General features: G+C 50.1%; 1 protein-coding gene across 4 annotated transcripts in view; it reads left to right on the forward strand.

The window, feature by feature from the left end:
• The first annotated feature begins 5,389 nt into the window (after positions 1-5,389).
• Positions 5,390-15,843, forward strand: part of SHISA5 (shisa family member 5) — a 20,073-nt gene continuing 9,619 nt past the window's right edge. For 2 of the 4 annotated variants that reach the window (XM_024123764.3, XM_024123767.3), the window contains exons 1-2: positions 5,390-5,552; positions 8,977-9,133. In XM_024123764.3, the coding sequence (XP_023979532.1) occupies positions 5,483-5,552; positions 8,977-9,133 (227 nt within the window). In that variant the 5' untranslated portion in view covers positions 5,390-5,482. Of the gene's footprint in view, positions 5,553-8,976; positions 9,157-15,843 lie in introns of those variants that run through there. The other 2 variants (XM_024123765.3, XM_007115377.4) reach the window with 2 other exon arrangements.

The raw sequence follows: 15,843 nt of genomic DNA on the forward strand, positions 1-15,843 counted from the left end.
ACACACACACACACACACACACACACACACACACACACATACATACATAAATAAAAATAAAAGATTACTAATCACAAAGAACAGGCATCTCGAGTTAATGTTTTTCTATGTATGGGAACATGCAAGGACCTGGGGTCATTGAAATTATTCCTTTGATATGCATCTTAACTATCTAGGGTCAGTATCAGTATCCAAAGCACAGAACGCTTCTGGTTTTTCTCCATCCTGAATTCCCCTCAGGTGCACCATCTGTGGGTTGCTGCAGCGGCTAATGGCTTGATTCTTGTAGAACTGGGATAGTGGGCAACATTCTTTTTTCACAGGAAAGTCAGGCAACATTTCCTGTCCACAACCCACAGGGTCAAGGCCCAGGAGGGGAAGGGTTAGTGGAACCTGGTGGGACCCGATCCCCGACCCCCACTCCTGTTCAGTTTCTACGTAATCTGTCTACCAGAGGGATCTCTTAAATCAGTCACTTCCTGGGGCTCTCAAGATAAAAACCTCAATTTCTCAGCATTATGGCCCTGAATGGAGGGACGGGTGAGCTGTGGCTGTGAGGGTGGAGTGGGTGGTGTTGGCGGTGGGGTGTGGTGTGTCTGAAGGCCCACAGGAGCTTTGGGGAAGGAGTAGGGAAGGAACAGCGCCATTCATGCACTCTCCTCCCACCCTCTGACGGATCTCCTGCAACTTAACTGCCTTCTGTTGACTAAGCCTGACGACTGACTATGAGAAGGGAGAAAGAGAAAGAGGGAACCCCAGGACAGGGTGGAATAGGGGGTGGAAGTGGAAGGAAAAGTAGAAGACGGGGCCTGGACAGGCATCTACTATGGGCATCAGTACTAAGGTTGATGTGGTTGGTAGGGAGGTAGATGCACAGACAGCTATAGTCCAGCATGATGTGTGCTAGGGTGGTGGGAGTGGGGGTGGGTGGAACCCACAGAGGGGACTGGGGAGGCTGAGGCAGCCCATCCCCCAGGGGGAGTGGTTTCCGGGCTGGGGCTCAGGGGAAAGTGGTCAATGGGCTAAAAGAGATCCTTTATTTCCTTTTCCAGTTGTTATCTAGCACCTGCTGTGTGCATGGCCCTGTGTTGGATACAGAAAACATAGTCCCAGCCTCACTTAGCCCGCAAAGTAGCAGAAGACACCCACATAACCCAAGGTTTGGTGCTGGGCTGGGGGGGTCACAAGGGCTGTGGGAACACTGAGGGGAGCCCTAACCCAGACTTGGCATCTCGAGAGGCTTCCTGGAGGAGGAGGTGTTTAAGTTGGGAGCCAGAGAGGGTGGCGGAATGCACGTGGTGCGTGCTGAGAGCAAGGAAGCACAAGGAGCCCCATTCAGTGCTATGGGACTGAAATCAGGACTTTGTCTTAAGAGATACAGGAAGCCATTGCAGGGTTTAGAGCAAGGGTGTGTGACTGATTTGTACTTTAGGGAGATCCACACAGGAAGCATTGGGGGGAGCAGGTGAGTTCAGAGCTGGGTCAGTGGTGGGTAAAAGAATGTTCTGGAGGTGAAAGTGGCCGAGCGTGGAGAGAGTTGGGCAGCATGCCTGGGTGACCAGGCAGAGATGGGGACAGAGGTTTTGGGACAGTGAGTTGCCCGTGGAAGCCGAGGAGGTCTTTGGAGATGGAGTTCTGGGAGTCCTCAGGGCAAGTATGGTGGTGGATGGGCACAGACTCTTGGAGGCCAAAAGGGCTGGGAGAGAGGGCGGGGCAGGGTCCACTGTGCCTTGGGATGCTGGTGGGTGGTGAGCATGTGAGCAGTGGGGAGGGCCAGAGGAGAGGTGTGGGTGGGAGGTAAGGAAGGTGACAAACAGATGGTCCAGGACATCAGCAGGCAGTGTGAGGGAGTAATACAGAGGGAGAGGGTGAGGACATAGGGGAGGGCCTGAGGGGAGGGCCTGAGGTGCCACTGGCCTGGGACAGGACAACAAGAGGCACAGGGGGCTGTGCCCTGAGATAAAGTGTGAGTCTTTCAGGTAGGCCAGATGGGGAAGGGGCAGAATTTAAGGTAGGATCTGCCTCAAGCAGGAGGGGAGGGCACCTACTGGAATGAAAGGGGGTGGGGCGGAGCCTGATAAGAAAGGTTGTCTGAGGGGGCGGAGCCAAGCACAAAGGTCCCCAGCTGCCGGCCCCTCACCTGTGGCCTGGCATTGTTTTGCTGAGCTAGTCCAGCTGGTCTGTCCTTACATGGACGTGGGACTCCTCAGTCTTGTTGAGACCCCGAAGTTTGGCACAGGGAGATTGGTTTCTGTCCGGGAGAAGCAGATTTCCTCGGGCAACCTGTGGAAGTGACAGTTTCCAGCTTCACAGGCCTTGTTCACAGGGACCCCTGCCCGTTCCTGCCCCCCCCTCACCCCCCCCCAACACACACATGGGCACATGCATGCTGGATGCGTGGCTGTGACTTCCAAGCCGCTGGGTGTTCCTGGCCTCACCCCCTCCTGCCCATGCACAGCTCTGGGTGGGTCCTGGAGCCGCCACTATGCTCAGCCATGAAGGTTTAACACGGGTGTCTTTGAGGTGTGGGAAGATGAGGGGGGATGAGGGAACCCAATACTGAAAAAGTCAGGGAGGACTAGGCCAGGAGAGAAGCCCCTAGATGGGGATGAGAGGCCAAAGGCAGGCGATGGGAGGTGAGAAATGACAACTCTTAGCTGTAATGGCCTATATGGGAAAAGAATCTAAAAAAAAGTGGATATATGTATAACTGATTCACTTTGCTGTACACCTGAAACTAACACAACATTGTAAATCAACTATACGCCAATACAAATTTATTTATTTATTTATTTATTTAGGCCACGTGGCATGCGGCATCCTAGTTCCCTGACCAGGGATTGAACCCGCACCCCCTGCAGTGGAAGCGTGGAGTCTTAACCATTGGACAGTCAGGGAAGTCCCCCAGTAAAAATTAGAAGAAAAAAAAGGACAACTCTTAGGAGTTTGGGGGCAGGGACTGAGTTATGAAGAGAAACCAAGTCTGTGGGAGGAGGAAGGTGGGGCACCCATGGTGTGGAACAGGCCTCAGAAGGTGGCTGGCGAGGTGGACATGGAGGAGAGTGTGTGGTGGCCACTGTGCGTGGGGAAGGGGGACCTGGGTGGTGTTCAGCTTCAGACTGTGGAGCTGAGGGGGCAGAGGTAGTCGGTTGGGATGAGGCTGTGCTGTGTCAGTTAGGGCCCCTCATCCTGCCTGGGGGAAGTCACCCCTCTGCCCCCACAGTGTGCCCAGCACAGCATGCTGAGTCTTGAGTCCCTCTGGCCAGTGGTGAGGGGGACCATGGAGGACCCAGGCCCAGAGGAGGACCCTAGCCTCCTAGGTCTGGGGAACTGCACTGAGGACATCCCAAGTTGTCTCCTAGAGCCTCACTCCTTGTTACGTGAAGCCCCCGCCCTCAGGTGAGAAACGTGGTGGCACACTGGATGTACACGCTGGCTCAGGGGCCTGGTTAGTGTGATACTTCATGTTTTCTGCCTTGAATGTAATGAGTTTAACTGTGGCAGGTGCAGAGTGGGCGGCAGGTCAGAAACCCTGGGCAAAAAAAGAATGCTTGCCATAGACTGGATGTTTGTGTCCCCCCAGATTCACATGTTTAACTGCTGACTCCCAAGGTGATGATATTTGGAGGTGGTGCCTTTGGGAAGTGACTAGACCATGAGGGTGGAGCCCTCATGAATGGGATAGGTGCACTCATAAAAGAGGCCCCAGTGAGCTCCTTTGCCTCTTCTGCCACCTGAGAACACAGGGAAAAGGAGTCATCTGTGAACTAGGTAGGAAGTAGGCTCTAAATGGACACAGATGAGCTGATACCTTGATTTTGGAATTCCCAATCTATAGAACTGTGAGAAATAAATGTTTGTCATTTATAACTGAATCTATGATGTTTTGTTATAGCCGCCCCAAGGGACTAAGACAGTAGTCCAGCTCCCCATCCCTGACTCTGCGGGGACTCGTTACTGAGAACCAAACTTGGGTCTGCTGACTTGAGTGCAGTAAAGCCAACCTACTGACTGTGGTGAAGGAAAGTGCGGCGTTTATTGCAGGGCGCCAAGCAAGGAGTCCAGGGCAGCTAGTGCTCAAAACACCCCAAGTGGGACTTCCCTGGTGGTCCAGTGGTTAAGAATCCACCCTCCAATGCAGGGGACATGGGTTCAATCCCTGATCGGGGAACTAAGATCCCACATGCCACAGAGCAACTAAGCCCGTGTGCCACAACTACTGAGCCCACACCACAACTAGAGAGAAGCCTGTGTGCCACAACTAAGACACAATGCAGCCAAAAATATATAAATAAATATTTTAAAAAAAAAACTGTTTTAAAAAAACACCCCAACTCCCCATGGGTTTCGACAGTGTTTTTAAAGGCCAGGTGAAGGAGGGGAGTCACAGGGTATGTGATCAGCATGTGCACAATTCTCTGATTGGTTGATGGTGAGGTAACAGGACCATGTCACAGGTGTTAACATTATCAATCCTGGGGCTAGGTGCTCATGATCATCAAGTAGTTAATTTCTTCCATTTGGTGGTAGTTTTAGCATCTATAAAACAACTCAGGAAATGTGCATCAGAAATTTCTGATTAGGTACTTCTGAGAGGAGCTACAGCAGAGGATATGGGGGAGGGGTCTGTCCGGTGAAGTCCCCAAAGGGTCCTGCTCCCTTATGCCCTGACCCACAGTGAGGGGGCAGTGGAGGCCTGGTAGCTGTGGCCGCATCTCAGGGTGCCTTGTGAGAACCCTGCTGGCCCAATCCTGAGCCAGGTGATGGTCTAATGTGAGTCTGGGAACTGCCAGTTCCTTTCCCTCAGACCAGGCCATGGGAGCCAGACTTGCCCTGAGGCAGGGGTGAGCCTGCCTGGACTCAGGGTAGAGTGACCACGGGGTTAGGGGTGTCATGGCAGGAGGCAGGGTGATAGAGTGTCCTCAGAGATGGGGTCCCCGGAAGCCTCTGAACTAGGCTTTCAGAAGGGAACCAGCGTCTGTTAGGGGCCTACTGTGTGCGGAGGTCTGCTCTGGGCGCTGTCCCCGAGCCACCCCACTTGGTCCTCGGGTACCTCCCGGGGAGTGAGGATGCCCGCCCGGGGCAAGTGAGGAGCCCCAGGAGCGGGGAGGGGCTGTGTCCAGCCTGCCAGCAGGACGCAACAGGCACTCAAGTGCTAGGAAGCAGATCCCCTCAGAGACCCCCTCCGGGCCCCAGGGTGGGGACTGGGGTTGGGGGCGGACAGGGCCCCGAGAGCCGAAGGCAACTTCGGTGGTCGCCTGTGTCTGAGAGCCGGTCCCGAGGGGCCGACACCGGACCGTGCCTAGCCCCGAGCCTGGGAGGGGCGTCCGCTTCCCCTCCCTCGCCCTCCCGGGCGGGGTTCCTGGAACGGCCCGGCCGGGGCGGGGCGGGGCGGAGCGAGGCGAGGAAGCTGGTGGCCGCGCGGGTCGCTGAGGCTGCGGCCGCGCTACGACCGTCAGTCCGTCCGCCCACCCGCCCAGCCATGGCCGCGCCGGCCCCAGCGCCTCGGATCCTGCTGCTGTTGCTGTTGCTGCTACCAGCGCCTCCGGGTGGTGAGTCTTGGCGGGTGGGGGAGTTTATCCCGGGCAGGCATGGCGGGTGGCCACGTCCGCGCCGTCCCTGGTAGCAGCCTGGGCAGCGCCGTCCCCGCAGTGACCCCAAACGAGCCCTAATAACTCCGAAGCAGTTAGCGGACCCCACGACTGGTCTCTCCTCCACTCCAACCTCCCTTCCGTCAGCACTGACACTGCCCAGACCCCAGGCAGCTGCCATCATTGTTCTGTCCTAGAATGGGGAGGCGGGGGGTGTCTGTCCTCTAGTGTTCCAAGGGGGTGGGTAGCATTCCCTGCCTGGCCTTAGCGGGGCATGGTGGCAGCAAGGAGGCCTGGCCCCTCCATCAGAGGCCTTCCCTCAGCCTCTGTTTATTGGCTGGGAGCCTCCACACTCTGCCTCCATGGCCCTGGTATTCCTGGAGACTGCTGAAGCTGGCCCCCAGGGTTGGAGGAGACACACTAACTGTGTGTGTTGATTGTAGACGGATGAATCACAGACGGCGGAAGCCAGGCTGGGGGCCTTTCAGGGGTAGGGATTGGAAGAGCGCACTGCCCCCACCCGCCTCCATAGGAAGCCAAAAATCCTTCTGGGGTGGGTGGTTTCCTCCAAGGGAAGGACTTTATTTCCTTGGGACTGGGGACGAATCTGGAGGACCTGGGAAAGTGAGAAGGTAGAGCTCTGTTCTCCGGTCCAGTGAGGTCTGGACAGCCTGGTTCAGAGCATCTGGGCATCAGAAGAACATTTATGTCATGGGCTTTTGGCTCAAACAGACTCACCTGTGTGTGTCTTCAGGCCCAGCTTAGACGCTTGGGCTGGGCTGTGGCTGTAAAGGCTGTAATGGCCCTGCTGGAGGTAGGTTGCCCGAGCCTCCCAGTAGCATGGGCTATGCTGAGCGTACCTGCTGGCAGGTGGACAGCTGGCTACGTTGGGCCTGTTGGTGGTCCCATCCTCTGCCCTGCAGCTTTGCCCAGAGCAGGGTTCTGCCTGGACCTGCCAGGAATAAAGCATCTCCCCCACCAACCACCCCGTTCCTAGTTGTCCCTTCTCAGGGAGGTCAGTCAGTGCCTCTGTCTTTGGACCTTGCTCTGCCAATGGCCCCAGGGTTCATGATACTGTGGGGGAGGAAAAATTTTACCTTCTTGCCATCTAGGTTCTTTGACTGGTCTAATAATTAAATTGATGTAAGACAGATTAACAGGAGAAAAACAAAAGTATAACAACATGCATACCTCCTGTATACATAAGAGAGACACAGGAAAACTGAATAACTCACCCAAATGGTGGAAGCCCTCACCTTAAATACCGTCTTGAACTAAAGGCAAAAGAGGATATTGTGGGTTAGTTATGGGAAGTTACCAGGAAAAGCCCAGTAAACAAGGGTAAGGTTGTTATACAGATTTAAATCTATGCCTTCAGTATTGATTCTAGAGGTAAGGTCATCCCCCTCTTCCTAGTACCGAGAGGGAGATACCCTTACAAATGGAGATTTCCTTTATACTTACAAATGTCTATTACAAAAAGGTAACTCTTAGTTTTCAGAGCTTCTCCTATGTCTGCAGTTTCTTAAAAATAATCTGCTTAAAATAATCCTTAGGCCAAAGAGGAATATTTATTTATTTATTTATTTGGATGTGGACCAATTTTAAAGTCTTTATTGAATTTGTTACAATATTGCTTCTGTTTTATGTTTTGGTTTTTTGGCCACGAGGCCTGTAGGATCTTAGCTCCCCGATCAGGGATCCAGCCCACACCCCCTGCATTGGAAGGCGAAGTCTTAACAGTGGACTGCCAGGGAAGTCCCCAAAGAGGAATATTTAGGGGTGACAAATTTTCCCTTTCGATATACCAACCAGGCTGGGTCTCTAGACACTGCCCACTGCCCTGGGGGCGTGACCAGGCTGGGTCTTTAGAGTCCCAGTGCTGTGCCAGGACTTTCTACCTCAGGGTTTATCAGGACTATCCCCAGCCTACCATAGTGATTTGGGCCTTGCTGGACTGGGTGTTCCATCTGGGGCCTGTCTAGGCAGAATCCAGGACCATTCTGTCCTGCTGGTGGGCACTAGATCTGTGCTGATGCAGCCAAAGGATGCGTGGGAACATTTGGCTGTAACATCTTCCTGGAAGTTTGCAAACTTTGTGGTCATTTTCCACACTTGTCAGCCAGGTATACTTAGATCCCACCTCTGGCTAAGAGCCTTGTGATGGTTCTGGGGCTCCACATGGTGCCATTGCCTCAGAGCCCTGGCCTCTGAGGCACAAACATTTCCTAGGTGTCTACTGCAGGCCCAGCCCAGGGCTAAGTACTGCATGGACACTTCTGTGGTGGGAGTGACTGTGGCCAATGGTGAATTGGTCAGGAGGCAGCCTGCTGTAAAGCTATAGTCTGTGAGGGCCGGCTTCTGAATTCGTAGTGTCCAGCAGGGGCTGAGGCTGCTGCGGCTGAGCGGTAGGGACAGGGAGTGAGGATTAAGAATGGGTCAGTCTGGGCTTCCCTGGTGGCGCAGTGGTTAAGAGCCCACCTGCCAATGCAGGGGACACGGGCTTGAGCCCTGGTCCGGGAAGATCCCACATGCCACGGAGCAACTAAGCCCGGGTACCACAACTACTGAGCCTGCGCTGTAGAGCCCGCGAGCCACAACTACTGAAGCCTGTGCTCCCGTAGCCCGTGCTCCACAAGAGAAGGCACCACAGTAAGCCCGCACACCGCAATGAAGAGTAGCCCCCGCTTACCGCAACTAGAGAAAGCCCGTGCACAGCAACAAAGACCCAATGCAACCAAAAATAAAAAATAGTAAATAAAATAAATTAAATTTTAAAATATTAAAAAAAAAAAAAAAGAACGGGTCAGTCCACTTCGCGCTCCCAATGCAGCGGGGGACTAAGATCCTGCATGCTGCGCAGTGTGGCCAAAAAAAAAAAAAAAGAACAGGTCAGTCCAGTGCCTGGTCCCCAGCAGCTGGGACCCCTGGGCTTGGGTGGCTTCTGTAGGAGGGGGCCTGGAGTAAGGCCTTGATGGGTAGGTAGATTTGAAGGTGGAGGAGGGGAAACGGGTAGAATACGGGCAGAGAATGGGGCGACCTTCAAGGTCCTTTGTAGTCTGGACCCTGCTTTGTGGACTCTGGGCTTGATCCCATGGCCTGAGAGTGGGGAGTGGCCCAGTCAGACTCACGTAGAAAGTTCACTGTCCCATCTGGAGGGCAAGTGGACTGGTGGGAGAGGGAGGGAGCCCAGGCTGGCACCTCTGCTGTGGCCCAGGGGAGAGGGCAAGGCTGGTTGGGGCAGTGGCCAATGAGTGGAATGGCTCAGAGATGGCCTGGCATGCTGGGGCCTGCTGGCCTTGCTGGGGAAAGGGCTGTATTGGCTGGGACAGGGCTGAGGCCTGGCCCCATGGGCACAGATGAACGGTGTGTTTCTCTGTTCTAGCCCACAGTGAGGTGTGTATCGTTTCCCCTGGACGAAACCTCTTCCCCAAGTTCTGTCCTGATTTCTGCTGTGGCACCTGTTTTGACCAGTACTGCTGCTCTGATGTGCTGAAGAAATTTGTGTGGAATGGGGAAGAGTGTGGTGTTCTGGAGGCCAGGTGGGTGCATCGGAGGTCACAAGGTAGGCGGCCTGAGCCTGCCCCTCTTTCCTCTCAGCCCTCTCGAGATGGTGGCAGATCACTGAGGGTGGGGGATTGGGGAGTCCTTGTCCTGGGCTGGACTCCCCAGACACTGCTCAGGTAGTCCCTTGTTCCTCTCTCCCCCACTCTTGAGGGCTGAGCGGGTTTCTCAGGGGTTGGTGGCCTCAGCGGGCCCTGTGGCTCATCCCTGGGTGTGTACTTGTACCAACGTGTCCTCAGGGTGGACACCTTGGCATGAGTGTACCCCGCAGTGTGTGTGTGCACCTGGTGGGGGGTTGTATGTGATTTGTGCAGGTATCATCTTGTGGACCTGGAGGGCATAGTGCATGGGCGTGTAGCCCACTGTGGGGTATGCCTGTGTCCTCTTGCCATGGCCCATGGATTTACACTGCATCTTGGGTTTAAACTGTTTCATAGGCTGGAACCAAGGCTCTAGGACCCTGTGTGTGTCTCCCTTTGCTGCATCGTGTGTTTCGTTTGTGTTTGGCCACAGGTTTAGAGGGTTGAGGTAGTCATACTGCTCAGCTCATGGCAGGTGACCATCATTGGTCTGGGCGAGACCAGCCCTCCACCATCTTACACCATGTTATTTTAATCTTCCATGACCATTCCATTCCCCTCTTATTCTGTAGGCAACCAGTCAGTCTGCTGTATTCTTTCGATTATTTGTGTTGCAAAGTTTATATTCTGTGGGCACAGTGAACCCTCTTACTTTTTGCAGTCAGTGCAGTGTTTGTGAGACCCATCCACATTGCTGTGTGTACATCTGGCCTGTGCCCATCACTGCCATGTCATTCTTTGTGGTGTGAGTCCAAAACTTGCTATCATAGATAACGGCGGTGGGCATCCTCATATACTTCCTCCTTTACAGAGCCATGTGAGAATTTCTTGCCAAATACAGTGGAGCGAATTGCCAGGTCAGAGAGATGCATGTAGTTACTGACTAAGGAGTTGCAAAGTTCTCTGGGGAATGCCGACACCAGGCTGTATACCTGATGGATCATATTCTGCCGTTTTACTGCTACCCTTTTGCTGTCTTTATGTTTTATAAGTGTCTTCTTTCTTTTTTTAAAAAAATTTATTCTGGTAGCTTTAAAAAACAGGAGGATTTATTCCATTTAAGTTTTATGTAATTATTGGTATTTCTGGGATTATATTCAATATTTGCTATCTTGTTTTGTGCTTTATATTTGTCTCTTTTGTTCTATATTTCTTTCTTTTTCACTTACTGTATTTTTTTTTTTTTTTTTTTTTGCGGTACTCGGGCCTCTCACTGTTGTGGCCTCTCCCATTGCGGAGCACAGGCTCTGGACGCATAGGCTCAGCGGCCATGGCTCTTGGGCCCAGCCGCTCCGCGGCATGTGGGGTCTTCCCAGACTGGAGCACGAACCCATGTCCCCTGCATCGGCAGGCGGACTCTCAACCACTGCGCCACCAGGGCCCAGCCGCTCCGCGGCATGTGGGATCTTCCCAGACTGGAGCACGAACCCATGTCCCCTGCATCGGCAGGCGGACTCTCAACCACTGCGCCACCAGGGAAGCCCTCACTTACTGTATTGTTTTGGTTTGTTTTCATTCCATTTTTTTTCTTCTACTGTTTACTTCTTTTTCTTTTATTTATTTATTTATTGGCTGCATTGGGTCTTTGTTGCTGCGTGCGAGCTTTCTTTAGTTGCGGCAAGTGGGGGCTGCTCTTCTTTGAGGTGCGCGGGCTTCTCTTGTTGTGGAGCATGGGCTCTAGGCGCATGGGCTTCAGTAGTTGTGGCATGTGGGCTCAGTAGTTGTGGCTTGTGGGCTCTAGACCGCAGGCTCAGTAGTTGTGGCCCACGGGCTTAGTTGCTCTGCGGCATGTGGGATCTTCTCGGACCAGGGCTTGAACCTGTGTCCCCTGCGTTGACAGGCAGATTCTTAACCACTGCGCCACCAGGAAAGTCCCATGTTTACTTCTTTTGCAATCTGTATACTTTTTTTTTTTTTTTTTGCAGTACGCGGGCCTCTCACTGCTGTGGCCCCTCCCGTTGCGGAGCACAGGCTCCGATGCGCAGGCTCAGCGGCCATGGCTCACGGGCCCAGCCACTCTGCGGCATGTGGGATCTTCCCGGACCGGGGCACGAACCCGTGTCCCCTGCATCGGCAGGCGGACTGTCAACCACTGCACCACCAGGGAAGCCCCAATCTGTATACTTTTATTTTTCCTTGTCTCATCACACTGGCCAGAACCTCCAGTACAATGATGAATAGAAATGGTGAGAACAGACATCCCTGTCTTTTTTTCAATTTTAGGGAGAAAACATTCACTATTAGGTATGATGTTAGCTGTAGCTTTTTCATAGGTGCCCTTTATTGGGTTGAGGAAGTTCCCTTCTGTTCCTAGTTTGCTTGGAGTTTTAATCATGAAGGGATCTTGAATTTTGTCAAATATTTTTCCTGCATCTTTAGAGAAAATTAGATGATTTTTCTATTTTTATTCTGTTAATATGGTAAATTATATTGATCTCATTCTTAAAGAATATTTTATCTGAGCAGGACTTAAGTTGATGGTTATTTTCTCTGACTTCCATTATCTCTGTTGAGACATCAGCTCAATAGTCAGTTGTCCATCATTTAAAAGAAATCTTTTTTTTTCCTTATGACAGCTTTTTAAGATTTTTCTTTGTCTTTGGTATTCTTCAGCTACACTATGATATATCCAGGTATAGATTTTTTTAAATTTATGATGTTATGTTTGAGCTTCTTAAATCTGTGGTTTAGTGTCTTTCATCAGTTCTAGAAAATACTCTGCTATTCTTTAAATATTGCCCTTCCTCATTCTCCTTTCCTTCTGGGACTCCATTTATACATGCTGCATCTTCTCCTCCAGTGTCCACATTTCCTAGCCTCTCTTCCATATTTTCATCTCTCTGCTGCGTTCTGGATAATGTTTTCTAACCTTTCAGTTCATTCAGTTCTTCAAGTGTCTAATCTGCTGTTAAACTCATTCCTTGAGATTGTTTTTTGTTCTGTTATGTTGTAACATATAATTCACATACAGAAAACCTGCATTAAAATAAATGTACAACTCAGTGATTTATCACAAAGCAAATATCTGCATGACCACTATGCAGGTCAAGATATCACAAGTCCTGCTGAGCTTACTCCCAATCACTGTCTCTCCTCTCATCCCACTAAGATAGTGATAATTCTAACTTTTATATAGCCTTGCTTTTCTTTAGAGCTGTAATACCCAAACATGCATCCCTAAGTTCTATAGTTTAGTTTTTTTATTGGGGTTGGGGGCAGTATATATCACACATACATAAAAGTACACAAATATAAAGCGTACAGTTCAGTGAATTACTGCAGAGTAAACACATCCATATCCACATAACCACCACCTATCCAGGGCAAGAATTAGCACATCATGGCATCCCAGAAGCCCCCTCATGTTACTTACCAATCAGCATTCCCTCTGTTATCCCCAAAGGTAAACATTAAACTGCTATACCTGTTAAACACACACACACACAGAGACATACACATGACATCATACATCTATTTCCTATCTGGTTTCTTTCTCTCAACATGTGAGTTTCATCCATGTTGTGTTGTCTGTTCATTTCCATTGGTGTATGTTAAGTTTTATACCACAGTTGATCCATTTTAATGTTGATGGACATCTGGATGGTTTCTTCCTTCCCTCCCTCCTTTCCTTCCTTCCTTCCTTTCTTTCGCTATAACAAATAATGCTGCTTTGAGCATCCTTGTACATATCTTTTGGTGCACATGTATATGGATTTCTTTTAAGTATGCCAAGTAGTAGTAGTGCATGTAAGTAGAGATCAAATTTCATTTTTTAATTTGGGTATTCAGTTGACCCAGTGCCACTTATTGAGAAAACTATCCTTTTTTTTCTATCACTCTACAGTGCCAAGTTTGTTACAGATTGAGTATCCACATATGCGTGGCTGTCTCTAGGCTCTCTATTATATTACATTGGTCTGTTTGTCTATCCCTGGGCTAAAGCAGACTCAATTACTGTGTCTTTATAATAAGCTTTGATATTCTTCAATATTGTCTAAGTGATTTTTTAAATAATTAATTAATTAATTTTTGGCTGCGTTGGGTCTTTGTTGCTGCGCGCAGGCTTTCTCTAGTTGCGGTGAGCCAGGGCTACTCTTCATTGTGGTGTGCGGGCTTCTCATCACGGTGGCTTCTCTTGTTGTGGAGCATGGGCTCTAGGTGTGCAGGCTCAGTAGTTGTGGCTCGCGGGCTCTAGAGCGGAGGCTCAGTAGTTGTGGCACAGAGGCTTAGTTGCTCTGTGGCACATGGGATCTTCCCGGACCAGGGCTCAAACCCATGTCCCCTGCATTGGCAGGCGGATTCTTAACCACTGCACCACCAGGGAAGCCCCAAAGTTCAGCACTTTGAAGCTTTCATTCCATTGTCTTTTTTTTTTTTTTTTTTAATATTTATTTATTTATTTGGCTGCGTCGGGTCTTCGTTGTGGCCTGTGGGATCTTTTAGTTGTGGCATATGGGATGTAATTCCCTGACCAGGCCCCCTGCTTTGGGAAGGCGAAGTCTTAGCCACTGGACCACAAGGGAAGTTCCCTCATTCCATTAACTCCTGATGTCTGTTGTTTCTGTTGAGAAATCAGCTGATGGCTTTATTATTTTTCCTTTGCAAGCAACATATCTTTTCTCTGACTAATTTTTAAGTTTTTCCTCTTTGTATTTGGTTTTCAGCAGTTTTACTATGATGTGCCTAAGTGTGGTTTTCTTTGAATTTTTGCTGCTTGGGGTTCACAGTACTTCTGGAATTGTTGGCTTGTTTTTTTTGTTTTTGTTTTTGCTAGGAGAAAAACAAACAATTTTAATAGCATGCATATCTCCTGCATTTATGGGAGATATCCAGGAAAACTGAGTAACTCCAGCCATCATCTTTTTTTTTTTTTTTTTTTTTGTGGTATGCAGGCCTCCCTCTGCCACGACCTCTCCCGTTGCGGAGCACAGGCTCCGGACGCGCAGGCCCAGCGGCCATGGCCCACGGGCCCAGCCGCTCCGCGGCACGCGGGATCCTCCCAGACCGGGGCGCGAACCCGGTTCCCCTGCATCGGCAGGCGGACGCGCAACCACTGCTCCACCAGGGAAGCCCCCCCAGCCATCATCTTTTTAAATATTGCTTCTGCCCCATTCTCACACTTCTCCCTCTAGGACTCTAATTACACATATGTAAGACCTTTTGTAAACTGTATTCCATATTTCACCTACTCTCTTTTGTATTTACATTTACCATCTTTTTGTGTCTCCAGGCTTTAGTGTACGTATATTTGTTTGGGCCTATCCTCCAGTTGTTTAATTTTATCTTGCACTGTGTCTAATAAATTATTATTATTATTATTTTATATATATATATATATATATATATATATATATATATTTTGCGGTACGCGGGCCATTCACTGTTGTGGCCTCTCCCGTTCCGCGGCATGTGGGATCTTCCCAGACTGGGTCACGAACCCGTGTCCCCTGCATCGGCAGGTGGACTCTCAACCACTGCGCCACCAGGGAAGCCCCAATTATTATTTTTTTGTGTAATTTTTTAGTTCTAGAATTTTTATTTGTTTCTTTTTTATATTTCAAGTTCTCCTAAACTGCTTAATTTTTTTCCTTTCATCTCCTTGAACAATATGTTTTGTTTTGTTTTGTTTTTTACTATTTATTTACATATTTGGCTGCACCGGGTCTTAATTGTGGCAGGTGGGCTACTTAGTTGCAGCTCGCTGGCTCCTTAGTTGCGGCCTGTGGGCTCCTTAGTTGTAGCATGCGAATTCTTAGTTGTAGCATGTGTGTGGGATCTAGTTCCTTGATGAGGGCCTACTGCATTGGGAGCGCAGAGTCTTATCCACTGTGCCACCAGGGAAATCCCAAAGTATTTTTTTTAAATTTAATTTAATTTCATTTTTATAATGCAGGTTCTTATTAGTTATCTTAAAGTATGTTTTGTTTTAATGTCAGGGTGTGATAACTTCAATATTTGAAGCCCCTGTGGATATTTCTATTGTCAGTTGTTTCTGTTGTTTTCTAGTCATGTTGTCTAGTGTCCTAGTGTTCCTGAAAATCTTCAGTTGTGTGCCAAACATTGCATTTGCAAAATTGACTGGAGACATTTGGACCTTAGGACTTCCTCCAGGGAGGATTGATATTGCTTTTGCCAGGAACATGAGCACTCTAAGGTCACCTTGGCCTAATTGCAGAGCTGAGCTGAGAAACTTGCTGAGTTTCTCCTTGCTTTTCAGGACCCAGCCCAAGTGAGTGGGAATCATCAGGGCTTGCCCACCTGCCGGCCTCTGGATATAATTTCTACCACTTGAGGCTTTCAGAAATGCTGCTCTCAGCTGCCCCTCTGAAATAGGCTAATGCCCCCAGAAGAAAAGGGGCTTCAGATGCCAGGCCCACGTCCATGGAAGTCTCTTCCCAGCCACACACTCCCCCCGCCCTCCCTGCATCCCAGCTTGGTGTGGTTTACTCTTGTTATTGCTTGCCAAAGCACACACACTGAATTTTTTTTTTTTTTTTTTTTTTTTTTTTTTTTTGAGGTACGCGGGCCTCTCACTGTTGTGGCCTCTCCCCTCTCCCGTTGCGGAGCACAGGCTCCAGACACGCAGGCTCAGCGGCCATGGCTCACGG

Source organism: Physeter macrocephalus, chromosome 18 (assembly GCF_002837175.3).
Source record: "Physeter macrocephalus isolate SW-GA chromosome 18, ASM283717v5, whole genome shotgun sequence".
NCBI classification, from domain to species: Eukaryota; Metazoa; Chordata; class Mammalia; order Artiodactyla; family Physeteridae; genus Physeter; species Physeter macrocephalus.